At 45.5% G+C, this 26,834-nt stretch overlaps 1 protein-coding gene across 1 annotated transcript in view; it reads left to right on the top strand.

Annotated features, from left to right (window-relative positions):
• LOC112265323 (delta and Notch-like epidermal growth factor-related receptor) overlaps positions 1-26,834 on the top strand; it is a 97,209-nt gene that overhangs the window by 24,137 nt on the left and 46,238 nt on the right. The window contains exons 2-3 of the mRNA XM_042296031.1: positions 25,077-25,403; positions 25,637-25,734. Of these exons, the coding sequence (XP_042151965.1) occupies positions 25,077-25,403; positions 25,637-25,734 (425 nt within the window). The remainder of the gene's footprint in view (positions 1-25,076; positions 25,404-25,636; positions 25,735-26,834) is intronic.

Consider the following 26,834-nt stretch of genomic DNA (forward strand, 5'->3'; position numbering starts at 1 on the left):
GTTATTACTGCATTGTCGGAACTAGAAGCACAAGCATTTCGCTACACTCGCATTAACATCTGCTAACCATGTGTATGTGACAAATAAAATTTGATTTGATTTGATATATTTAAGCAATAAGGTACAAGGGGGTGTGGTGTATGGGCAATATACCACGGCTAAGGGCTGTTCTTATGCACGACTCAACGAGGAGTGCCTGGATACAGCCCTTAGCCGTGGAATATTGCCCATACACCACACCCCCTTGTGCCTTATTGATTAAATATATAACTCAGAGTGATGGTGTGGCATGGATAAATGAGTCCATATACCACAAACCCCTGAAGTGCCTTATTGCTTAAAGTCCTAATGATGGTGTGACATTTTTTGTAACCTTTATTTAACTGGGCAAGTCAGTTAAAAACAAATTCTTATTTTAAATGACGGCCTAGGAACAGTGGGCGAACTGCCTTGTTCAGGGGCAGAACGACAGATTTTTACAGATTTAAATGCACAAGGACCTCTACTCCGACAATTAATCCACACATAAAACGGCCAACCGAATCGTTTCTAGTCATCTCTCCTCCTTCCAGGCTTTGGTGATCGCATAGAAGAAGAATGACTTCTATTTTAGCCCTTGGAAACTAGACGCTCGTTGGCGTGTGAATGCAGTGTGGGTGCAATAATTGAATAACATAGATTCCTAAATTTATTTTGCGAGCATGTTTAACTCTCATTACATGCTGACCAGACCGTACACGTCGCGTGCGCAAGCATCGCAAAATAAATTTAGAAATCCATGTTATTCATGTCCATGTCTGCGACGCCAAGGACTTAAATAGAACTCCTTTCTATTTCTGACACAGATCCCTCTGAAAGTCCTACCTCTCCCATTTCCTCATTGGTTTATAGAAGCAGGTACCAAACGTGCCATCTCCTCATTGGTTATACCCACGTGGGTGATTGAAAGACGAACTTTGTTGTCAGTTGTCGTGGTAATACAATGAAAGTTTAGATGCTAATCACTATATAAGTTCAAAGATGAAAAAGCCTGGAAGGAGGAGAGATGACTTGAAACGATTCAGTTGGCCGTTTTATGTGTGGATTAATTGTCAGAGTAGAGGTCCTTGTGCATTTCAGGTAAAATAACAACTCAATGTTTATATCCCAGGACAAATTAGCTAGCAACAGCAAGCTAGCTAAATAGGACAAATTAGCTAGCAAGTGCAAGCTAATTAGCTAAATTGCCATACATGTTTAATGCTTTTCGACCTGTCCCCAAATTAATGTAATTGGTTCAGAGTTTGTTTTGATATTTTAACCTGTGTGTATGCACGATAGCGTACGATGGCGCACACGCGCAGCCGGTTTGGGTTCCTGATAATGGAATTTATATTTGATAATGGAATGTATATGTTTAAATTAATGATTAGAAAGTTCCACCCTGAAACCAAATGAAATTGATTCGAATCATAAAACTATTCTTCATGGTGTGTGTAGTTTTAGTCAGTAAAAGTATAATTAATGATGTGTGTAGTTGTAGTCAGAATTAGGGTAAAACAATATATCTGTACAATATATCTTTATAGTATCTTAAACACAGACTGTCTGAGCAGAATTCGGTGCCGACCTGGCTGTGAGAGATTTGGAGGAGGGCAGGGAGTACTTCTCATGGTCTCCCTAATCTTGGGGGAGGACAGGGAGTACTTCTCACGGTCTCCCTAATCTTGGGGGAGGACAGGGAGTACTTCTCATGGTCTCCCTAATCTTGGGGGAGGACAGGGAGTACTTCTCACGGTCTCCCTAATCTTGGGGGAGGACAGGGAGTACTTCTCATGGTCTCCCTAATCTTGGGGAGGACAGGGAGTACTTCTCATGGTCTCCCTAATCTTGGGGAGGACAGGGAGTACTTCTCACGGTCTCCCTAATCTTGGAGGAGGACAGGGAGTACTTCTCATGGTCTCCCTAATCTTGGGGAGGACAGGGAGAACTCCTCACGGTCTCCCTAATCTTAGGGGAGGACAGGGAGTACTTCTCATGGTCTCCCTAATCTTGGGGGAGGACAGGGAGTACTTCTCATGGTCTCCCTAATCTTGGGGGAGGACAGGGAGTAATTCTCACGGTCTCCCTAATCTTGGGGAAGGACAGGGAGTACTTCTCATGGTCTCCCTAATCTTGGAGGAGGGCAGGGAGTACTTCTCATGGTCTCCCTAATCTTGGGGAGGACAGGGAGTGCTTCTCACAGTCTCCTAATCTTGGGGGAGGACAGGGAGTGCTTCTCATGGTCTCCCTAATCTTGGGGGAGGACAGGGAGTACTTCTCACGGTCTCCCTAATCTTGGAGGAGGACAGGGAGTACTTCTCATGGTCTCCCTAATCTTGGGGAGGACAGGGAGAACTCCTCACGGTCTCCCTAATCTTAGGGGAGGACAGGGAGTACTTCTCATGGTCTCCCTAATCTTGGGGAGGACAGGGAGTACTTCTCATGGTCTCCCTAATCTTGGGGGAGGACAGGGAGTACTTCTCACGGTCTCACTAATCTTGGGGGAGGACAGGGAGTACTTCTCATGGTCTCCCTAATCTTGGGGAGGACAGGGAGTACTTCTCACGGTCTCCCTAATCTTGGGGAGGACAGGGAGTACTTCTCATGGTCTCCCTAATCTTGGGGGAGGACAGGGAGTACTTCTCATGGTCTCCCTAATCTTGGGGAGGACAGGGAGTACTTCTCACGGTCTCCCTAATCTTGGAGGAGGACAGGGAGTACTTCTCATGGTCTCCCTAATCTTGGGGGAGGACAGGGAGAACTCCTCACGGTCTCCCTAATCTTAGGGGAGGACAGTGAGTACTTCTCATGGTCTCCCTAATCTTGGGGGAGGACAGGGAGTACTTCTCATGGTCTCCCTAATCTTGGGGGAGGACAGGGAGAACTCCTCACGGTCTCCCTAATCTTAGGGGAGGACAGGGAGTACTTCTCATGGTCTCCCTAATCTTGGGGGAGGACAGGGAGTACTTCTCATGGTCTCCCTAATCTTGGGGGAGGACAGGGAGTAATTCTCACGGTCTCCCTAATCTTGGGGAAGGACAGGGAGTACTTCTCATGGTCTCCCTAATCTTGGAGGAGGGCAGGGAGTACTTCTCATGGTCTCCCTAATCTTGGGGGAGGACAGGGAGTGCTTCTCACAGTCTCCCTAATCTTGGGGGAGGACAGGGAGTGCTTCTCATGGTCTCCCTAATCTTGGGGGAGGACAGGGAGTACTTCTCACGGTCTCCCTAATCTTGGAGGAGGACAGGGAGTACTTCTCATGGTCTCCCTAATCTTGGGAGAGGGCAGGGAGTACTTCTCATGGTCTCCCTAATCGTGGGGGAGGACAGGGAGTACTTCTCATGGTCTCCCTAATCTTGGGGGAGGACAGGGAGTACTTCTCATGGTCTCCTGATCTTGGGGGAGGACAGGGAGTACTTCTCACGGTCTCCCTAATCTTGGGGGAGGACAGGGAGTACTTCTCATGGTCTCCCTAATCTTGGGGGAGGACAGGGAGTACTTCTCACGGTCTCCCTAATCTTGGGGGAGGACAGGGAGTACTTCTCATGGTCTCCCTAATCTTGGGGGAGGACAGGGAGTACTTCTCACGGTCTCCCTAATCTTGGAGGAGGACAGGGAGTACTTCTCATGGTCTCCCTAATCTTGGGGGAGGACAGGGAGAACTCCTCACGGTCTCCCTAATCTTAGGGGAGGACAGGGAGTACTTCTCATGGTCTCCCTAATCTTGGGGGAGGACAGGGAGTACTTCTCATGGTCTCCCTAATCTTGGGGGAGGACAGGAGTAATTCTCACGGTCTCCCTAATCTTGGGGAAGGACAGGGAGTACTTCTCATGGTCTCCCTAATCTTGGAGGAGGGCAGGGAGTACTTCTCATAGTCTCCCTAATCTTGGGGGAGGACAGGGAGAACTCCTCACGGTCTCCCTAATCTTAGGGAGGACAGGGAGTACTTCTCATGGTCTCCCTAATCTTGGGGGAGGACAGGAGTACTTCTCATGGTCTCCCTAATCTTGGGGAGGACAGGGAGTAATTCTCACGGTCTCCCTAATCTTGGGGAAGGACAGGGAGTACTTCTCATGGTCTCCCTAATCTTGGAGGAGGGCAGGGAGTACTTCTCATGGTCTCCCTAATCTTGGGGAGGACAGGGAGTACTTCTCACGGTCTCCCTAATCTTGGAGGAGGACAGGGAGTACTTCTCATGGTCTCCCTAATCTTGGGAGAGGGCAGGGAGTACTTCTCATGGTCTCCCTAATCGTGGGGGAGGACAGGGAGTACTTCTCACTGTCTCCCTAATCTTTGTCGGCTGGGTAGTGATACAGTATGTGCGTAGGATACCTGCTGTTTGTGTGTGAAGGTATGTGCGTAAGGAGCCAGTATAAAATGGATGGTTTTGTACAACGGACTGGGACGTCCTCGTGAATAAACATTTTGTCTATTGTAGCTGGGACTCTGTTGTCTGTTTCATTCAACTATAATCTTACAAATTCTGGGTTGCAGACTGAGCAGTTTGATTGAAGTTCCGTTTATGAACATTGATAACATAATTCACGTAACAGTTCCGAAAGACATGTCTGCGTGTCTGCATACAATCATGGATGTGTACATGCATATTCACAATAGATAAAGCCAAATATCAAATCAAATCAAATCAAATTTTATTTGTCACATACACATGGTTAGCAGATGTTAATGCGAGTGTAGCGAAATGCTTGTGCTTCTAGTTCCGACAATGCAGTAATAACCAACAAGTAATCTAACTAACAATTCCAAAACTACTGTCTTATACACAGTGTAAGGGGATAAAGAATATGTACATAAGGATATATGAATGAGTGATGGTACAGAGCAGCATAGGCAAGATACAGTAGATGGTATCAAGTACAGTATATACATATGAGATGAGTATGTAAACAAAGTGGCATAGTTAAAGTGGCTAGTGATACATGTATTAAATAAGGATGCAGTCGATGATATAGAGTACAGTATATACGTATGCATATGAGATGAATAATGTAGGGTAAGTAACATTATATAAGGTAGCATTGTTTAAAGTGGCTAGTGATATATTTACATCATTTCCCATCAATTCCCATTATTAAAGTGGCTGGAGTTGTGTCAGTGTGTTGGCAGCAGCCACTCAATGTTAGTGGTGGCTGTTTAACAGTCTGATGGCCTTGAGATAGAAGCTGTTTTTCAGTCTCTCGGTCCCAGCTTTGATGCACCTGTACTGACCTCGCCTTCTGGATGATAGCGGGGTGAACAGACAGTGGCTCGGGTGGTTGATGTCCTTGATGATCTTTATGGCCTTCCTGTAACATCGGGTGGTGTAGGTGTCCTGGAGGGCAGGTAGTTTGCCCCCGGTGATGCGTTGTGCAGACCTCACTACCCTCTGGAGAGCCTTACGGTTGTGGGCGGAGCAGTTGCCGTACCAGGCGGTGATACAGCCCGCCAGGATGCTCTCGATTGTGCATCTGTAGAAGTTTGTGAGTGCTTTTGGTGACAAGCCGAATTTCTTCAGCCTCCTGAGGTTGAAGAGGCGCTGCTGCGCCTTCTTCACGATGCTGTCTGTGTGAGTGGACCAATTCAGTTTGTCTGTGATGTGTATGCCGAGGAACTTAAAACTTGCTACCCTCTCCACTACTGTTCCATCGATGTGGATAGGGGGGTGTTCCCTCTGCTGTTTCCTGAAGTACACAATCATCTCCTTAGTCTTGTTGACGTTGAGTGTGAGGTTATTTTCCTGACACCACACTCCGAGGGCCCTCACCTCCTCCCTGTAGGCCATATCGTCGTTGTTGGTAATCAAGCCTACCACTGTTGTGTCGTCCACAAACTTGATGATTGAGTTGGAGGCGTGCGTGGCCACGCAGTCGTGGGTGAACAGGGAGTACAGGAGAGGGCTCAGAACGCACCCTTGTGGGGCCCCAGTGTTGAGGATCAGCGGGGTGGAGATGTTGTTGCCTACCCTCACCACCTGGGGGCGGCCCGTCAGGAAGTCCAGTACCCAGTTGCACAGGGCGGGGTCGAGACCCAGGGTCTCGAGCTTGATGACGAGCTTGGAGGGTACTATGGTGTTATACAGTGCATCAGGAAGGTATTCAGACCCCTTGACTTTTTCCACATTTACATTACAGCCTTATTCTAAAATTGATTACATTGTTATTGAGAAAAAATGTACTTTCAGTGCCTGTGATATGTGGTTGTCCCACCTAGCTATTTTAAGATAAATGCACTAACTGTAAGTCGCTCTGGATAAGAGCGTCTGCTAAATAACTAACATGTAAATGTAATGCCTTGTCTTTTTCTGAAGAAACAACTATAACAATGTAACACTAGCTGTAACACAATGTAACACTAGCTGTAACACAATGTAACACTAGCTGTAACACAATGTAACACCACCTCATGTCACTATTCAGCCTACCCACATTTACATTTCTCATTTTCGTCATTTAGCACAGCGACCAGGGTTGGGGAGTAACGTTACATGTTAAGGATTACAAAAAAAACTGTAACTGTACTCTGTTACTTTACCATCAACAATATTGTAATCAGGTTACAGATACTTCTGAAAAATTAGATGATTACTTCGAGGATTACTTTTACATTTAGAAAGGATGTTTTTTAAAAACAATATTTGTCAGTTCTCTGTTTTCTGAATGACATTCAAATCAGCATTGAAAAAAGGAGCAGGTTTAAATTTGTTCAACGTCAGCGAGTCTGACCATAAATTAGAGACCACTATCATGACACACCAAATGTGTTTGATGGATCGCGGGAAAAGAGCTGAAATAGGCTATTGAGTCCAAGCTATGTATTCCAATGGTGCGACAGCTGTCGGCATCCAAAGACTATCCAACTTGAATAATCGCTTGGAGGTAAGGATGACATTAGTGGTGATACGGACATCACTTATTATTAATATCTACATAGCGCATAGATGTGAATCACACTGCTGCTCTCTCATTTAGCTATTTGTGCCGTACGGATTGTGGTTGTTGTGGATGGCTGTTCACAAATCTAAATGTGTATTTGAACCCAATAATGGTTGAATTCAAGAAGTTTAAGCTGCCTATCAATCACTGTTTTTGAAACCAGTGGACAGCCAGTGAAAAATGCGCTCTTGCGACAGCTGCATAGTGCGGATCCCTACCTATGGAATACAATCAAATCAAATCCAATGGTTAGCAGATGTTAATGCGAGTGTAGCGAAATGCTTGTGCTTCTAGTTCCAACAATGCAGTAATAACCAACGAGTAATCTAACCTAACAATTTCACAACAACTACCTTATACACACAAGTGTAAAGGAATGAATAAGAATATGTACATAAAAAAATATATATGAATGAGTGATGGTATAGAACGGCATAGGCAAGATGCAGTGGATGGTATAGAGTACAGTATATACATATGAGATGAGTAATGTAGGGTATGTAAACATATAAAAGTGGTATTGTTTAAAGTGGCTCGTGATACATTACATCAAGATGCAGTAGATGGTATAGAGTACAGTATATACATATGAGATGAGTAATGTAGGGTATGTGAACATTATATGAAGTGGCATTGTTTAAAGTGGCTAGTGATACATTTATTACATACATTTTTCCATTATTAAAGTGGCTGGAGTTGAGTCAGTATGTTGGCAGCAGCCACTCAATGTTAGTGATGGCTGTTTAACAGTCTGATGGCCTTGAGATAGAAGCTGTTTTTCAGTCTCTCGGTCCCTGCTTTGATGCACCTGTACTGACCTTGCCTTCTGGCGTTGTGCAGACCTCACTACCCTCTGGAGAGCCTTACGATTATGGGCGGAGCAGTTGCCGTACCAGGCGGTGATACAGCCCGACAGGATGCTCTCGATTGTGCATCTGTAAAAGATTGTGAGTGTTTTTGGTGACAAGCCAAATTTCTTCAGCCTCCTGAGGTTGAAGAGGCGCTGCTGCGCCTTCTTCACCACGCTGTTTGTGTGGTTGGAAGATTTCAGTTTGTCCGTGATGTGTACGCAGAGGAACTTAAAACTTTCTACCCTCTCCACTACTGTCCCGTCGATGTGGATAGGGGGGTGCTCCCTCTGCTGTTTCCTGAAGTCCACGATCATCTCCTTTGTTTTGTTGACTTGAGTGTTAGGTTATTTTCCTGACACCACACTCCGAGGGCCCTCACCTCCCCCCTGTAGGCCGTCTCTTCGTTGTTGGTAATCAAGCCTACCACTGTAGTGTCGTCTGCAAACTTGATGATTGAGTTGGAGGCGTGCATGGCCACGCAGTCGTGGGTGAACAGGGAATACAGGAGAGGGCTGAGAACGCAACCTTGTGGGGCCCCAGTGTTGAAGATCAGCGGGGTGGAGATGTTGTTACCTACCCTCACCACCTGGGGGCGGCCCGTCAGGAAGTCCAGGACCCAGTTGCACAGGGCGGGGTCGAGACCCAGGGTCTTGAGCTTGATGACGAGTTTGGAAGGTACTATAGTCTTAAATGCTGAGCTGTAGTCGATGAACAGCATTCTCACATAGGCATTCCTCTTGTCCAGATAGGTTAGGGCAGTGTGATTGCGATTGCGTCGTCTGTGGACCTGTTGGGGCGGTAAGCAAATTGGAGTGGGTCTAGGGTGTCGGGTAGGGTGGAGGTGATATGGTCCTTGACGAGTCTCTCAAAGCACTTCATGATGACGGTAGTGAGTGCTAAGGTGGGTTGTCATTTAGCTCAGTTACCTTAGCTTTCTTGGGAACAGGAATGTGGTGAGGCTTTTAGTGCTCAATTTAATTAATGCTCATAAAAATTTAAAAATCCATAGGCCTAATGGACACATGCTCAAACTCGCACACTGTTGATAGACTTAAATGAGCAATCTGTAGTTGCTATATCCATTTTTGGATTAAATTATATGATCATTTATAAATGCCTCATGAGCTTAGTTCAACCATCACACCCATTGAGAACCCAAAATATAAGCTTTTTTTCTCCAATGTTTGTAAACATTATAAATGAAAACAAACACCTTATAGCCTCATTACATGGTTAAAACTATAATTTTGATATCATGGATGGTCAGTTTCGCATCCATAGCTCTGTCTATTAATCTGGTTGTGTGGTTACATTTCTCCAGACCCATCCCTCAGTTTTTTACCAAAACAGAGATGGGGTGGCCGTTTTGTTATTGTTTCATCTGTGGATTTGCCCTTTAAACAGCTGCATATGATCAAGATATCAAAGTGTCACCAACAAAAAGGTAAACAATAGGCCTATAGCAAATGCAGCACATGGCATACCTTTTCTCGTAAATAGCACTTTTCAGTAGTGCTCAAAGCATGCCATTCCATGAGCGCAGAATTTATTTTTCAACTCGATCAATGAGCACAATTTTTATTTAACTAGACAAGTCAGTTAAGAACTTAAGAACAAATTCTTATTTACAATGAAAGCCTACCCCGGCCAAACCCTAATCCGGACGACGCTGGGCCAATTGTGTGCCCTATGGGACTCCCAATCACGGCCGGTTGTGATACAGCCTGGAGTCAAACCAAGGTCTGTAGTGACACCTCTAGCACTGAGACGCAGTGCCTTAGACCACTGCGCCACTTGGGAGGCGATCAGTCCATGACAACAAAATCATAAACAACAGAGTTGGGCTGGCTAATAAGTCCTTATAGTTTTGGGGTTATGCTCAGGTAAAACAATTTGGCTAATCTATACTTCCATATTTCCAAGTCCTATTCTTGAAGATCAAGGGGTATAACATTTATTGGAATGACTGGAATTCTGAAAGACTTTGGTTATTAAAGATATAATTTAATTGTATTATTATATGTAGTAGAAAGTGATGGGTTAGAAGAAGCATACATAACCAACCCATAAAGTAAAAGTTAACATCCCATATATGGCCAGCTTATTAAACTTTAACATTGATTTATCCTGCAATAGATGTTGTTCAATTGCTAACATACATTTTTGTCTTTTTCTAAAGCCTCTTAAGGGGAAAGTAATCTAAAAAGTAACAGAATGTAATCAGATTACATTACTGAGTTTGGGTATTCCAAAAGTTACGTTACTGATTACAATTTTGGACAGGTAACTAGTAACTGTAACGGATTACATTTAGAAAGTAACCTACCCAACCCTGAGAGCCACTTACAGTAAATGTGAAGTATGGCAGCAGGAGGACGCAAGATAGGGAAAATACTGGCATTACTTGGCATTTACTTCAAACTATTGTATAAGTAAGAGTTTTGACAAGTTATACTCTCCCAAGGAGTAAGATACCAACATTCAGAAGCAGTGATTGAGCATGTTTCAAGGTGGAACCAGGAGATCCATTTGGGGAAGAAAAGCTCTCATTCTCAACAGCTGTTTGGAGACATTATAATTGCGTTTTTCCAACCGACCGCTTTACGGCTGATTGAACTATCAGAGAGACAGCCAACTAACTCTCGCTATCAATGCCTCTGCAGGTGCACAGAAACAATAACATCTTCTCGGGCGTGGAAAATGTGTCTGTGTCCCTGAGGCGCTGTCTGATGAAACTTTTATGTGACAGTCTCATGTCTTTCTGGGTGTTTCTGAGTTATGCTAATAGATGCTAATGTCCTGGGCGCCCCCTCAACAGGAAGGTTGTCAGCAGTACCGGGAGCCATTCAGGAAAATCAAGCAGCGGTGCCTCAGAGATCAGACAATTTATCTGGGATTTGACGAGTAATTCCAGCGTGGCGTGATGGAGCCTGCTGTCTATCAAGGGTTGTCGTTCTTCGTGTCTTTGTCATGTAGCTTAGTTGGTAGAGCATGGTGCTTGCAATGCCAGAGTTGTGGGTTTGATTCACACAGGGGGCCAGTACGAAATAAAATGTATGCACTCACTACTATAAGTTGCTCTGGATAAGAGTGTCTACTATATGACAAAACATGAAATATGACCCTCAGATATGTCTATGTACTCTTACTACTTTATTGTCTGTTTCTGTCTCATGTACTTTACACACACAGACACAATGTTTTTTTCATCAAGGCGTATTGCTTTCAGGCTACCTAGCTACTGTAGCTATGGCAACGTGGATATGTCGTTATAAAATGGTTACAAAATCATTTGAGACATGAGAGACCATATTGGCTTCACAGATTGTCAGGTAATAACCATGTTCAAGACAGAATGCTCTTTGTATGAGAAAAACACTCAAAGGACTTGTTCCAGTATTTTGCCACAACTTTACCGGCCCATGGTTGGGACATTGAGTTGTGTTTGTGTGTTTGCAAGCATGCCGTATTTGTCACTAAGGCATAGGCTTGCCTTACATCTTCCTAAACATCTTCCATCTTCCTTAGTGTGGTCCGTGTGCGGTTGAACCAGCTTGCCATTAAACCGCCCCCGCCGGCCATCCCTGCAGCCTCACCCACGGTACAGATGACTCAGCCATAAATATTGACTGCCTGATAAACTGGATGAATTGACCAGGCCCAATTATCAATCATTACAGGCCTGCTGATCCCACTGGCCATCCCACTGGCCAGTCCCACTGTTACACCTCTGTCCAATGAGGTGGCCCCGTGGCAGTGGTGTAAAGTACTTAAGTAAAAATACTTTAAAGTACTACTTAAATGTTTTTTCAATGTATCTGTACTTTACTATTCATATGTTTGACTACTTTTACTTTACTACATTCCTAAAGAAAATAATGTACTTTTTACTCCATACATTTTCCCTGACACCCAAAAGTACTTGTTACATTTTCAGTGCTTAACACTGGGCAGGACAGGAAAGTGGTCCAATTCACTCACTTATCAAGAGAATATCCTTGGTCATCTCTGCTGCCTCTGATTTGGAGGACTCACTAAACACAAATGCTTTGTTTGTAAATGTTGTCTGCGTGTTGAAGTGTGCCCCTAGCTATCTGTAAATTTAAAAAACAAGAAAATTGTGCCATCTGATTTTCATATTATAAGCAATTTGAAATAATTTACACTTTTACTTTTGATATTTAAGTATACTTTTGCAATTAGATTTACTTTTGATACTTAAGTATATTTAAAACCAAATACTTTTAGACTTTTACTCAAGTAGTATTTTTCTGAGTGACATTTACTTTTACTTTAGTCATTTTACTCAAGTATGACAATTGGGCACTTTTTCCACCACTGCCCCGTGGTGCTAGTCTCAGACCTGAAAATATTTGGCCAGGTGTAGCACCAGGACTACCTGGGAGTTTTACCAATCCTGACTCCATATATTGTACATTAAAACTTTATTATCGTTATACCCTACACACCATCACTTTCATTTATCTCTATGCCATCTATAATTCAGTATGCTTTACTGAATGAATAAATCCTCAGCCTGCGGTGAGAGTTGATATTGAGCTTGTTCATTTTGTTTGCCGTGGTAGTTCTGCTCGGAGACAGCTCTGTCATCTACTCCTAAGCAATTCCATAATAAATGGTGTTTGTGTGTGTGTGTGTGTGTGTGTGTGTGTGTGTGAGGGGCTGAAGAATGGCCAGCAGCTCATCCCACCTCTTCCACCACCACTTCCCCCACCGCCTCAAATCTCTCTGTCTTTCTCTTTCTTTCTTTGTCTCTCTCTCTTTGTCTGTCTCTCTCTCTGTCTTTCATGTACACAAGAATTTTCTTTCAATATTATTGATCCTTATTCGCTTCAGGACAATTAGCAAGTTGATCATTTTAACTTGTGAAGCAATACATTTTTGCTCTAAAATATCTTTAGATCTTTTTTGTTCGTGGCCCATGTGGGAATATAGTTGTTTGTTGCGTATGTTGGTTGTTATTGTTCTGTGCCTCTGTGAGCTAATAGACGTGCTAAATCACACCGTTAGCCCTGTCCCTGTGCTTATAGGCAGTAGTTGCCTATCAAGAGAAGTAGGCGAGCCAATTGCACCAACAGCTTTACCATTCATACACCCAGAGGAACTGATTCTATTATGTTGTATGATCATATATGCTATATGTTGTCAGTTACGTAGGTGACAGAGTTTGTGACAGGTTTTGTTTCAGTATGATATGTTAGATAAAGGAATAACGACAGACACCAATGTCAGGTTCAATAGCCTTGTTTGTGCCTTGTACGAATGGCTACAACTGGAGTCCGGGGAACAGTCCGGCTAGTCGATTGCCTATCAACTAGACTCCGTAACATCATCCTTTTCAATAGAAAGTGCAAACATAAAGGCATAACATTAAATTCTTAACAGTCAGGTCATAACAATAGAAAAGCATTACATTTTCTTTTTTACTTCAGTTGTCATCTTCCTTTTTTAATTTCAATTTAATTATTTAAGAACAAATATAGATTTTAATTAACCGAGGGCAAGTTAACAGTCCCTTGCTTACAGAGTAAGCCTGTCCGGTGGCTTGCACAGCCGACCCACCCGTGAGTAAGTATTGGCTCTGACAGGGGTAGGATTAGGGGCACGAGCTGGAGAGCTTGGTGGGGTAGAAGCCTCACCTTCAGTTGGCCCATGTCTCAATTCTGCACCCCTTACCCTTAGGCCTGGACTGTGATCCAGCTCATCTAGGTGAGTGTATGGCGTGTTCTGGTTTGTCTGCTCTGCTACGCGCAGATCCACCCGATTGCGACGATAGAGGGAGCCACCAACATCCACCAGGTAAGAACGTGGTTCAACTCTCTGCAGGCATGCGCCCAGCCTCCAAAGTCCTGTGTGGTCTCCCGGCAGCGGTTTCATCCTTATCGTTTCACCCACCTCCAGATCTGGTAGGTCCCGAGCAGTCCAGTCGTAGAAGCACTTAGCGAGCTGCTTTCTGTGACGCAGTTTGTCCGTGACGCCAACCATGACGCAGGGCTCAAGTAGCTTGTTAGCTACGGGGATGGTAGTCTTCAGACGTCTGGACAGAAGGCGTTGTGCTGGGCTGCTGTCCATGTTTTCAGTGGGTGTGTTCCTCCACTGTAAGATCGCTTTCCATGGGTCGTTGCTATCGCGCAAGGCCCTGCTTAACAGGTTTTTTGCAATCTTGACAGCTGATTCTGCCTTGCCATTTGCTTTTGGGTGTCTTGGAGAGGAGGTCACGTGGTCAAACTCCCATTCTGAGGCGAAACGCTTGAACTGTGCAGTGAATTGTGGGCCATTGTCCGTGATTACCTTGTCAGGCTGACCTTGCCTTGCAAACTGCGCCTTGCAGCGCTTTATGAGCGTCTCTGCAGACAAGTCAGGGAGCAGTTCAATTTCCCAAAAGTCAGAGTAGTGATCAACGATGAGAAGATAGTCCTTTTGTCTGTGGCTGAATAAGTCCATGCTGACGATTTGCCAGGCCCTTGTGGGCAGTTCGTGTGACATCATGGTTTCCTTTTGCTGTTCATGAGCGTACTCGTTGCAGTTGCTGACAGTCTTTAATTTCTGCTTGCATGTTTGGCCAGTATAATGTTTCACGAGCCTGGCGGTAGCATGCATCACCTCCAACGTGACTGGAGTGTATGCGGGTAAGCATCTCTGGACGTAGTGATTTGGGAATAATGACCTTCTGACCTCTGAACAAGACGCCATTTTGCACGCTGATCTCATCTCGAAAGGTCCAGTATTCTCTCACTGTGAAAGGTGTCTCCTCTTTCAGGTATGGCCAACCTGCGAGAGCCATGGACTTCAGTGACTGTAGGCGTTCGTCCTTGTCAGTGTGTTGCCTTATCTGGGCTAGGCGGTGATCTGTGACGTTTAAGTAGTCTGCCTGATTGATCTGTTGAACATCTTGTTGTTCCTGCTGTAGCGAACAGATGGCCTGCCGCTGATAGACAGTGCCTCTGCCTGTACATTGTGCTGTTGCCCTGCTCAGTGTGTCGCTGATGTACATCTCTGGTCCTGGCTTGTAAATGACCTTCAGGCTGTAGTTTTGCAGAGTCAGGAGCATGCTTTGAAGCCTCTTGGGCGCGTTGAGGAGAGGTTTACTGAATATGGCAATGAGTGGTTTGTGGTCAGTTTCAGCGATGACCAGGTCTCGCCCATATAAGTAGTGATGGAATCGCTGGCAGGAGAAGACGATGCTGAGGCACTCTTTCTCAATTTGTGCATAGTTTTGTTCGGTGGGGGTGAGCACTCTCGAGGCAAACGCAACGGGCTGGCCTTCCTGCATAAGGCAGCATCCAAGTCCCCTTTGGCTGGAGTCGCTCTGGATTGTGACAGGCTTCATGACGTCGTAGTAGCGTTACACGGGCATGGATGAAGCCAGAGATTTAATCTCCTGCACTGCGGCCTCGTGCTTGGGTAGCCAGTGCCATGGTGTGTCTTTGTCCAGCAACCGGCGCAGAGGCTCACAGACTGCTGATAGGTGTGGCATGAACTTTGCAAGATAGTTTGCAAAGCCGTTGAGACGCTGTACTCCTTTTGCATCAGACGGGTTTGGCATGTCGAGGATCGCTCTGACCTTGTCTGGGTCCGGCTTCAGGCCTTTTGCCGAGAGAATGTGGCCATGGAAGTGGACGTCTTTCACCTTGAACTGCAGCTTCTTCAGGCCAAGGCGAAGCTTAACTGATCGGCAGCGCTCCATCAGTGCCAGGAGCTTCACATCATGGTCGCGTACTGCTTCTTCGTCTGTGTCACCACAGCCTACGATCAGGACATCATCTGCGATGGGTTCCCTTGCCCTTGAGCCCAGCCAGTAACTCGTGCTGCTTACGTTGGTATATCTCAGGCGCCACCGAGACACCAAACGGAAGCTTGAGCCAGCGTTTCCGACCCCAGGGGGTCCAGAAGGTAGTCATGAGGCTGCTTTCTTCATCCAGCTTGCATTGAAGGAATGCATCTCGGGCATCCACCAAGGTGAAAATCCTGGCCTTGGGAAGCTTATAGAGGACATCCTCTAGTGTCGGCATGATGTAGTGGGATCGTTTCAGTGCTTGGTTCAGATGCTTTGGGTCGATGCAGACCCTCAGCTTCTCTGGTTTTTTCACTATGACCATATTGCTGATCCAGTCAGTTGGTTCAGTCACAGATGTCATGTGGCCATCGGCCTCATACTTGTCCAGCTGGGCCTTCACAGCCACTTTCATTGCAATGGGCACATTGCGAGGAGCACACTGGACTGGAGTGATGCTCTCATCCACTTCAAAGTGTACCTCCCCAGGCACAGATTCAACGGGCATGTTGAATACATCGTCATATCTGCTAAGTAGGTGTTCTTTGGACAGGGGTCCATGCTGGACATGATCCACAATGTGCAGGTCATTTGGTACAGTGAACTGCATCAGTCCCAGGCGTTCGCATGTAGAGCCTGAGAGGAGAGGATGTTGACTGGTTTTTACAATCTCAAACTCCAGCTTGTGTTTGCGTCCCCGAATAACACATTCGGTCTCAAAGGTGCCCATAGAGCTCATTAGCTCTCCTGAGTAGAGCTTTAGTCTAGTATCGCTGGGCAATAGATGTGTGTCAGGTGCCAGATTGATTTTGTCTTTGTAGCTCATTACGTTGCATGTAGCACCAGAATCCAGTTGACATTGTTGTTGCTTGTTGTGTAATCGTAGTGTCACAAACCATTTCTTCCCTCTTGAGTGTACAGCCCCAATGGATTCATGCATGTAAATGTCACTTTCACTTTTCAGCTCTGAACATTGAATGACATCATCAACACAGTGAATCTTGCCCTCACTCACCCTTCTTTTGCTTTTGAGACACACTTTTGCAAAATGATTATTAGTTCCACAAGCTCTGCATGGTTTTCCGTAGGCAGGGCAGTGCTCTTTGCCACGTGTGTGTATTCCCACAGTATTTACATGCTACGGGGCTCTCTGTGTTCACCGTTCGTGGTGAATTGCTCTGCCTCGATTGGTTTAGTCTGAATGTCTGCCTAGCAACAGCGTGAACGGTATCAACGTCGGAGCGTGGGGTTTCGATTTCCATTGCTCTCATTCTCATGTCAGTGACTTCAGCAGTGCGGCACATTTCAATGGCATTTACTAATGTTAAGTCTCTCTCTCTCAGTAGACGCCGGCGTGTATCCTCATTTGCAATTCCCAGCACTATTTTGTCACGAATCAATTCATCTTTCAATCCCCCGTATTCACAAGTGGCGGATTTCTCTCTCAAACGGGTTACAAAGTTGTGTACTGACTCACCCTCTTCCTGTTTACAGCTTCCGAAAACGAACCGCTCATAAATTACGTTTCTGGCGGGTTTGAAGTAATTCTCCAATGCATCCAATATAGCCTTTGCATCACACTGTTGACGTGCTGTGAGGGTGAGATTGTGCCGGTAGATATGCCTGCATTCGCTGCCCATTAAACTCCTCAGAGTTGCCGCTTGTACCTCGTTGGGTTTCTCATGTAGACCGGTCGCCAGCGCATAGTCCTCGAATTCATCCCTGAAGTTGTCCCAATTAGTATTCCAGTCCCCTGTGAGAACCATGGGATTTGGTGGCAATGTTCGCTGCCATAGCAATGGAATATGAGATTTCTTTGCCTTCAGTCATCGACGTAGGTAGTGATGCTAGCTAGGCAGCTAACAACGAGTTGATCAGTGTTGTGAGTAGGAAACGGTGTGTGTTCGCATATGGAACGTAACTGCGCCTATACTGTACTTAGCTACAAAAATAACAAACGTGTGTTTTCCGAGCCACTTCCGATACCATGTTTCAGTATGATATGTTAGATAAAGGAATAACGACAGACACCAATGTCAGGTTCAATAGCCTTGTTTGTGCCTTGTACGAATGGCTACAACTGGAGTCCGGGGAACAGTCCGGCTAGTCGATTGCCTATCAACTAGACTCCGTAACAGGTTTCACATGCTATGTTGGTATTGTGTTACATGTGTGGAACCTTTAGCGATGTTAGCCTACAGTATATACTGTATCCAGAGTAGAGGTCGACCTATTATGATTTTTCAACGCCGATACCGATTATTGGAGGACCCAAAAAAAGCCGATTTTTATATTTGTAATAATGACAATTACAACAATACTGAATGAACAATGAACACTTTTATTTTAACTTAATATTATACATAAATAAAATCAATTTAGTCTCAAATAAATAATGAAACATGTTCAATTTGGTTTAAGTAATGCAAAAACACAGTGTTGGAGAAGAAAGTGAAAGTGCAAAATGTGCCATATAAAAAAGCTAACGTTTAAGTTCCTTGCTCAGAACATGAGAACATATGAAAGCTGGTGGTTCAATATTCCCAGTTAAGAAGTTTTAGGTTGTAGTTATTATAAGACTATTTCTCTCTATACCATTTGTATTTCATATACCTTTGACTATTGGATGTTCTAATAGGCACTTTAGTATTGCCAGCCTAATCTCGGGAGTTGATAGGCTTGAAGTCATAAACAGTGCTGTGCTTCAAGCATTGCTAAGAGCTGCTGGCAAACGCAGTAAAGTGCTGTTTGAATGAATGCTTACATGCCTGCTGCTGCCTACCACCGCTCAGTCAGACTGCTCTATCAAATATCATATCATATACTTAATTATAATATAATAAACACATAGAAATACGAGCCTTTGGTCATTAATATGGTCAAAACCGGAAAATATAATTTCGCGCTAGCTGTGCCACCAGAGACTCTGGGTTCGCGCCAAGGCTCTGTCGCAGACGGCCGCGACCGGGAGGTCCGTGGCCTAGCGTCGTCCGGGTTAGGGAGGGTTTGGCTGGTAGGGTTATCCTTGTCACATTGTGCACCAGCGACTCCTGTGGTGGGTCGGGCGCAGTGCACGCTAACCAAGGTCACCAGGTGCACAGTGTTTCCTCCGACACATTGGTGTGGCTGGCTTCCGGGTTGGATGTGTGCTGTGTTAAGAAGCAGTGCGGCTTGGTTGGGTTGTGTTTCGGAGGACGCATGGCTTTCGACCTTCGTCTCTCCCGAGCCCGTACGGGATTTGTAGCGATGAGACAAGATAGTAACTCATAATTGGATACCACGAAAAAGGGGGTAAAATTAATATTGTTAACATGTTTGTGTATTGATTTTAAGAAAGGCATTGATGTTTATGGTCAGGTACATTATTGCAACGAATGCGCTTTTGTTAAATCATCACCCGTTTGGCAAAGTGTAAGTAGGCTGTGATTCAATGATAAATTAACAGGCACCGCTATGATTACATGCAATGCAGAACAAGCTAGTTACCCTAGTAATATCATCAACCATGTGTAGTTAACTAGTGATTATGTGAAGATTGATTGTTTTTTTATAAGATAAGTTTAATGCTAGCTAGCAACTTGGTCCTTTTGATGTTGGACTCGCTTAACAGGTGGTCAGCGTGGTCTCCTCGTGGATTGCAATGTAATCGTCCATAATCGGCATCCAAAAAGGCTGATTACCGATTGTTATGAAAACTTGAAATCAGACCTTTTCCTAGTGTGTCTTGGTTGCGGTGGCTGGGTCTGTGGGCCGTGCTACAGCTGTGTGACCAGGTCAGCAGTCTCTCTGAGGGGTTGTGGAGTGGGCTGTTGGGCCACTGTGCGCCTCCAGTGTAGTGCTCTAAGTGGTTCTGATAGAGACTCATGAGAAAACACTTGAGAGAGTTTAGTGCTAATAAGATGTGAGTCAGTCTTAGGGAAAGCAGGGCTGTTAATGACGCTCTCACACATAGTCTCACAAACAATCACACACACACACACACACACTTGGGGATTCTACATGAGTATCATCAGCATGCTGTCCACACACTCTCAGACTTTTGTTCTGTTTCTTTTGCTAATGGGAACTGAGTCACACACACGTTTGAATGGTGTGGCTGCCTGAGGTGGCAGATATCTGGTGCTTCTGGAATTCTGTGGTGGGAAGAAAGATTTTTGACTCCTGTAAGAACCTGTCACGCCCTGGCCATAGAGAGGCTTTTTATTCTCTATTTTGGTTGGCCAGGGTGTGACTAGGGTGGGCGTTCTATGTTCTTTTTTCTATGTTTTTGTTCTATGTTTTGTATTTCTGGTTTTGGCCTGGTATGGTTCCCAATCAGAGGCAGCTGTCAATCGTTGTCTCTGATTGAGAACCATACTTAGGCAGCCTGTTTTCCCACTATGGGTTGTGGGTAGTTATTTTCTGTTTAGTGTGTTTTGCACCTGACGGAGCTGTTTCGGTTGTTTCTTTTGTTCCTTGTTGTATTTAGTGTTCAGTTTATTAAAATAATGATGAGCACTTACCACGCTGCATCTTGGTCCTCACCTTCCACCAACGGTGGTTACAGAACCATTCCTCACACATAACAAAAGCAAGGGTCGTATTCATTGAGGGCACACTCAATGACAAAACTTTTCTGCAACGGAAAACAAGAAGTGTTTATTTTTAGACAAGTTCAGATGTCTCTTCTTGTTTCAGTCCGTTTTTCATTAGGTGCATAATGAATATGACCAATGAGTCCTGGACTGGAGTCAACATGGCCTTTACATTTTTTTTTTCACCTTTATATAACCAGGTAGGCCAGTTAAGAATAAGTTCTTATTTACAACTGCGACCTGGCCAAGATAAAGCAAAGCAGTGCGACAAAAACACCACCACAGAGTTACACATAAACAAACGTACAGTCAATAACACAATAGAAACATTTAAACTCAGCAAAAAAAGAAAAATCCTCTCACTGTCAACTGCGTTTATTTTCAGCAAACTTACCATGTGTAAATACTTGTATGAACATAAGATTCAACAACTGAGACATAAACTGAACAAGTTCCAAAGACACGTGACTAACATAAATGGAATAATGTGTCCCTGAACAAAGGGGGGTCAAAATCAAAAGTATCTGGTGTGGCCACCAGCTGCATTAAGTACTGCAGTGCATCTCCTCATGGACTGCACCAGATTTGCCAGTTCTTGCTGTGAGATGTTACCCCAGTCTTCCACCAAGGCACCTGCAAGTTCCCAGACATTTCTGGGGGGAATGGCCCTAGCTCTCACCCTCCTATCCAACAGGTCCCAGACGTGCTCAATGGGATTGAGATCCGGGCTCTTCCCTGGCCATGACAGAACACTGACGTTCCTGTCTTGCAGGAAATCACGCAAAGAACGAGCAGTATGGCTGGTGGCATTGTCATGCTGGAGGGTCATGTCAAGATGAGCCTGCAGGAAGGGTACCACATGAGGGAAGAGGATGTCTTCAATGACAACAAGCTCAGTCCCATGAGTCTGTGACACACCGCCCAAGACCATAACTGACCCTCCACCTCAATATCGATCCCGCTCCAGAGTACAGGCCTCGATCCTGCTCATTCCTTTCGACGATAAACGACAATACGACCATCACCCCCGGTGAGACAAAACTGCGACTTGTCAGTGAAGAGCATTTTTTGCCAGTCCTGTCTGGTCCAGCAACAGTGGGTTTGTGCCCATAGGTGACGTTGTTGCCGGTGATGTCTGGTGAGGACCTGCTTTACAACAAGCCTACAAGCCCTCAGTCCAGCCTCTTTCAGCCTATTGTGGACAGTCTGAGCACTGTTGGAGAGATTGTGCGTTCCTGGTGTAACTCGGCAGTTGTTTCCATCCTGTACTTGTCCCGCAGGTGTGATGTACGGATGTACCGATCCTGGGCAGGTGTTGTTACATGTGGTCTGCCACTGCGAGGACGATCAGCTGTCCGTTCTGTTTCCCTATAGCGCTGTCTTAGGCGTCTCACAGTACGGACATTGCAATTTATGCCCTGGCCACATCTGCAGTCCTCATGCCTCCTTGCAGCATTCCTAAGGCACGTTCACACAGATGGGCAAGGACCCTGGGCATCTTTCTTTTGTTGTTTTTCAGAGTCAGTAGAAAGGCCTCTTTGGTGTCCTAAGTTTTTATAACTGTGACCTTAATTGGCCACCGTCTGTAAGCTGTTAGTGTCTTAACGACCGTTCCACAGGCGCATGTTCAGTCATTGTTTGTAGTTCATTGAACAAGCATGGGAAACAGTGTTTAAACCCTTTACAATGAACAGCTGTGAAGTTATTTGGATTTTTACTAATTATCTTTGAAAGACAGGGTCCTGAAAACGGGATGTTTCTTTTTGTGCTGAGTTTATGTACATTTATGTGCAAATGTAGAAGATTAGGGAAGTAAGGCAATAAATAGACCATAGAGGCGAAATAATTACAATTTAGCATTAACACTGGCGTGATAGATGTGCAGATGATGATGTGCAAGTAGAGATATTGGGGTTCAAAAGAGCAAGAACAAAGATAACAGGATGCAAATTTATGTTTGAAAAAGATAGCCTTCCAGGATACCCAGGCCAGGTCGATTTGAAAGGCCTGCTCACTGAAGTGTTTTAGGGAGCGTTTGACAGTGGTGAGGGGTGGTCGTTTGACCGCGGACCCATTACGGATGCAGGCAATTAGGCAGTGATATCTGAGATCCTGGTTGAAGACAGCAGAGGTGTATTTAGAGGGCAAGTTTGTCAGGATGATATTTAAGAGGGTGCCCATGGTTACCGATTTAAGGGTTGTACCTGGTAGGCTCCTTGATAATTTGTGTGTGATTGAGGGCATCTAGCTTAGATTGTAGGATGGCCGGGGTGTTAAGCATATCCCAGTTTAGGTCACCTAACAGTATGAACTCTGAAGACATATGGGGGGCAATCAATTCACATTTGGTGTCCAGGGCACAGCTGGGGGTTGAGGGGGGTCTATAACAAGCTGCAACGTTGAGAGACTTGTTTCTGGAAAGGTGGATTTTTAAAAGTAGAAGGTCGAATTGTTTGTGGAGACCTGGATAGTATAACAGAACTCTTCAGGCTATCTCTGCGGTAGATTGTAACTCCGACCCCCTTTGGCAGATCTATCTTGTCAGGAAAAGGTTGTGGTTGGGGATGGAAATTTCAGGATTTTGGTGGCCTTCCTAAGCCAGGATTCAGACACGGCTAGGACATCCGGGTTGACGGAGTGTGCTAAAGCAGTGAATAAAACAAACTTAGGGAGGAGGCTTCTGATGTTAACATGCATGAAACCAAGGCTTTTACGGTTACAGAAGTCAACAAATGAGAGCGCCTGGGGAATGGGAGTGGTGCTGGGGGCTGCAGGGCCTGTGTTAACCTCTACATCACCAGATGAACAGAGGAGGAGTAGGATAAGAGTACGGCTAAAGTCTATAAGAACGGGTCCTCTAGTTTGTTCGGAACAGAGAGTAAAAGGAGCAGATTTCTGGGCGTGGAAGAATAGATTCAAGGCATAATGTACAGACAAGGGTATGGTAGGATTTGTGTACAGTGGAGGTAAACCTAGGCATTGAGAGACGATGAGAGAGGTTTTGTCTCTAGAGGCATCAGTTAATCCAGGTGAGGTCACCGCGTGTGTGGGGGTGGGACAAAAGGGCTATCTAAGGCATGTTGGGCAGGGCTGGGGGCTCTACAGTGAAATAAGACAATAATCACTAACCGAAACAGCAATAGACAAGGCATATTAACATTAGGGAGAGGCATGTGTAGCCGAGTGATCATAGGGTCCAATGAGTAGCAATAGGTGAGCCAGGGAGCCGTTTCAGTCGTCGCTACTACGTTAGGCGAGCTGGAGACATGGCGATTCAGGCGTCACAATGGAAGAACTTGTTGAAATCACCTCGGACGATTAAATCGGCAGACCAGTCGCGATGGATCAGCCGGGCTCCGTGTTGGCAGTAAAGGGTCCAGGCCAATTCGCAAAAGAGGTATTGTAGCCCAAGAATTAGCTGGTGGACCATCTCGTGTAGCCGGGAGATGAGCCTAGCTCAAGGCTAACTGGTCCTTGCTTCGGGACAGAGACGTTAGCCAGGTGTAGCCACTCTGATTGCAGCTAGCTAGCTGCGATGATCCGGTGTAAAGGTTCAGAGTTTGCGATAGGAATCCGGAGATGTGGTAGAGAAAAAGCAGTCCGATATGCTCTGGGTTGATATTGCGCTGTGCAGACTGGCAGGTATTGAGCTGAGGCTGGCTGGTGTCGAGTTAACGATGAAGACCGCTAGCAGTAGCTAACTGACTACTAGCTAGTAGCTAGTTAGCTGGCTAGCTGCTGATGGGGGTTCCGCTTGTATATAAAAATAGCAGATCCGTACCACATTGGGTGACAGCCCAATTTTTCAGTTTTTGATTTGTTAAAAAAGTTTGAAATATCCAATAAATGTCGTTCCACTTCATGATTGTGTCCCACTTGTTGTTGATTCTTCACAAAAAAATACAGTTTTATATCTTTATGTTTGAAGCCTGAAATGTGGCAAAAGGTTGCAAAGTTCAAGGGGGCCGAATACTTTCGCAAGGCACTGTATGTATGAAATATATACGAAAAAACCCCAGAGGAAAACAATATTTACACGGGACAGGACAAGACAAAACACACATCCGACTGCTACGCCATATTGGAACCTACTTAGCTTTATCTTCTCTCACCTTCAAACACTTTTGTCAGAGTTTTTTTCTCTCTCTAAATATGGTGAATTATTAATGGGAGAAAGCAGCATGAAAGAGACTGCCAGGGTCCATTAAAGTAATGCGTGCGTGCTAGTGACAAACCCTGTGCCTCTGGTTGCACATATGAGTTCAAACTGTAGGTTTGTTCGCAGAACGTTTCTGATTACTTATGGACAGAACCGGGAAGCCTGTTTATAACTGTGCATTAATGTATCATTTGTTGTGGCCTTTACAAGAACAATACAGCTAGCATGTGACGAGTGGACATATTTGCAACAGGCTTTCGCAAGTAGAGAGAGTGAAAAGCAAAGAAGACAAGAAAGAGGGAAAAGAACATGAAGGAAGAAAGGAGAGACATGATAGGAGGGATGAAAATGAGATTTGAGAGTTTGGGCTGGTAAACTGAGCTCTCTTATCTTAGACGCGCTGCAAATATGAAACTGCCGTAGAACATTGCACTCTCTGCCACTCTTGGTTTTGCAGCCTAAGCAGGAAAATTTGTAATAAATATCCAGGTGTTAATAATGGACAAGGGGAGAATCCTCTGAGCCAATGGTGATGGCTGTTACAGAATAGTGAGGATACAGCCTACGTTTCGATTGACACCCTATTCCCTATGTAGTGTACTACTTTTGACCAGAGTCCTGTGAAGTAGTGGTTGTTTGAGATGCAACCATAATATACAGTGGTTTATATATTGAGTCTGAAATGGATGTTTCGTTTCCCATGTCATCTATAGTCATTTTCCCTTTCCTCTTTGTGTTGTCAGTTTTTCACAGACCCCTGTGCCAACAGCCCATGTTTCCATGGCAACTGTAGCCGCAGTGGTGAGAGCGAGGAGTACACCTGCGAGTGCAGCGAGGGGTACGAGGGGGAGAAGTGTGAGCAGGGCACCTTGGACCTGCTGCCTGCCTCCAACTGGGATCCTGCCACACCCCCTGCCCCCGAACAGGCCACACCCGCCACACCCACAACCGCCACTCAGCCCTCCCAGCCAACAACAGTGTCCAGCACCACGCAGGCACCTCCGACGCTGCAACCGTGGCAGCCTAAGGCTGGACAGAGACTCTTGGTGGTGCAGTGGGAGAAAGAACAGGTCAGAGATGAATGCTACCTGTAATCGATTAGTCCCAACAGTCCAGCTGACCAGCTAGCTAGGTTCAGAGTTCGCAGAACTTCTTTATTTGTCTTATAAAATAATTACATTTATCCACTTGCTGCCTCATGTGTGTATCTTTGTGTATTTCCATGTATGTGAGTGCCTGTGTGTATGTGTGTCTCTGTGTATCCATGCATGCATATGTGTGTATGTTTGTGTTCCTGTTGCAGGTGACGGAGGGACTGCACTGTGTGAGTCCTGAGCTGTGTGAGCTGACCTCTGGAACTCTGACTCTCTCTCTAGAGGTGCCTGAGGAGACTGCCATCAAGTAAGAGCCCTGTATTGCATGTACTGGTACCTTCCTGTATGTATGTGTATATGTGTGTGAGTGTGTGTGTTTGCATAGTGCTCTCCCTCCCTCCCCTATTTATCCTAACCTCTCCCTCCCTCCCCTGTTTATCCTAACCTCTCCCTCTCTCTCCCCTGTTATCCTATACTCTCCCCTCTCCCTCCCTCCCCTGTTTATTCTCCCCTCTCCCTCCCTCCCCTGTTTATTCTAACCTCTCCCTCTCTCCCCTGTTTATTCTAACCTCTCCTCTCGCCCTCTCTCCCCTGTTTATCCTAACCTCTCCCCCTCTCCATCCCTCCCCTGTTTATCCTATCCCCTCTCCATCCCTCCCGTTTATCCTATCCTCTCTCCCTCTCCCCTGTTTATCCTAATCTCTCCCTCTCTCCCCTGTTTATCCTATCCTCTCTCTCTCCCCCTCTCTCCCCTGTTTATCCTAACCTCTCCCCCTCTCCATCCCTCCCCTGTTTATCCTATCCCCTCTCCATCCCTCCCGTTTATCCTATCCTCTCTCCCTCTCCCCTGTTTATCCTAATCTCTCCCTCTCTCCCCTGTTTATCCTATCCTCTCTCTCTCCCCTGTTTATCCTAACCTCTCCCCCTCTCCATCCCTCCCCTGTTTATCCTATCCCCTCTCCATCCCTCCCCTGTTTATCCTATCCTCTCTCCCTCTCCCCTGTTTATCCTATCCTCTCTCCCTCTCCCCTGTTTATCCTAATCTCTCCCTCTCTCCCCTGTTTATCCTATCCCCTCTCCATCCCTCCCCTGTTTATCCTATCCCCTCTCCATCCCTCCCCTGTTTATCCTATCCTCTCTCTCTCCCCTGTTTATCCTAACCTCTCCCCCTCTCCATCCCTCCCCTGTTTATCCTATCCCCTCTCCATCCCTCCCCTGTTTATCCTATCCTCTCTCCCTCTCCCCTGTTTATCCTATCCTCTCTCCCTCTCCCCTGTTTATCCTAATCTCTCCCTCTCTCCCCTGTTTATCCTATCCCCTCTCCATCCCTCCCCTGTTTATCCTATCCTCTCTCCCTCTCCCCTGTTTATCCTAATCTCTCCCTCTCTCCCCTGTTTATCCTATCCC

Source organism: Oncorhynchus tshawytscha, linkage group LG13 (assembly GCF_018296145.1).
Source record: "Oncorhynchus tshawytscha isolate Ot180627B linkage group LG13, Otsh_v2.0, whole genome shotgun sequence".
NCBI lineage: Eukaryota > Metazoa > Chordata > Actinopteri > Salmoniformes > Salmonidae > Oncorhynchus > Oncorhynchus tshawytscha.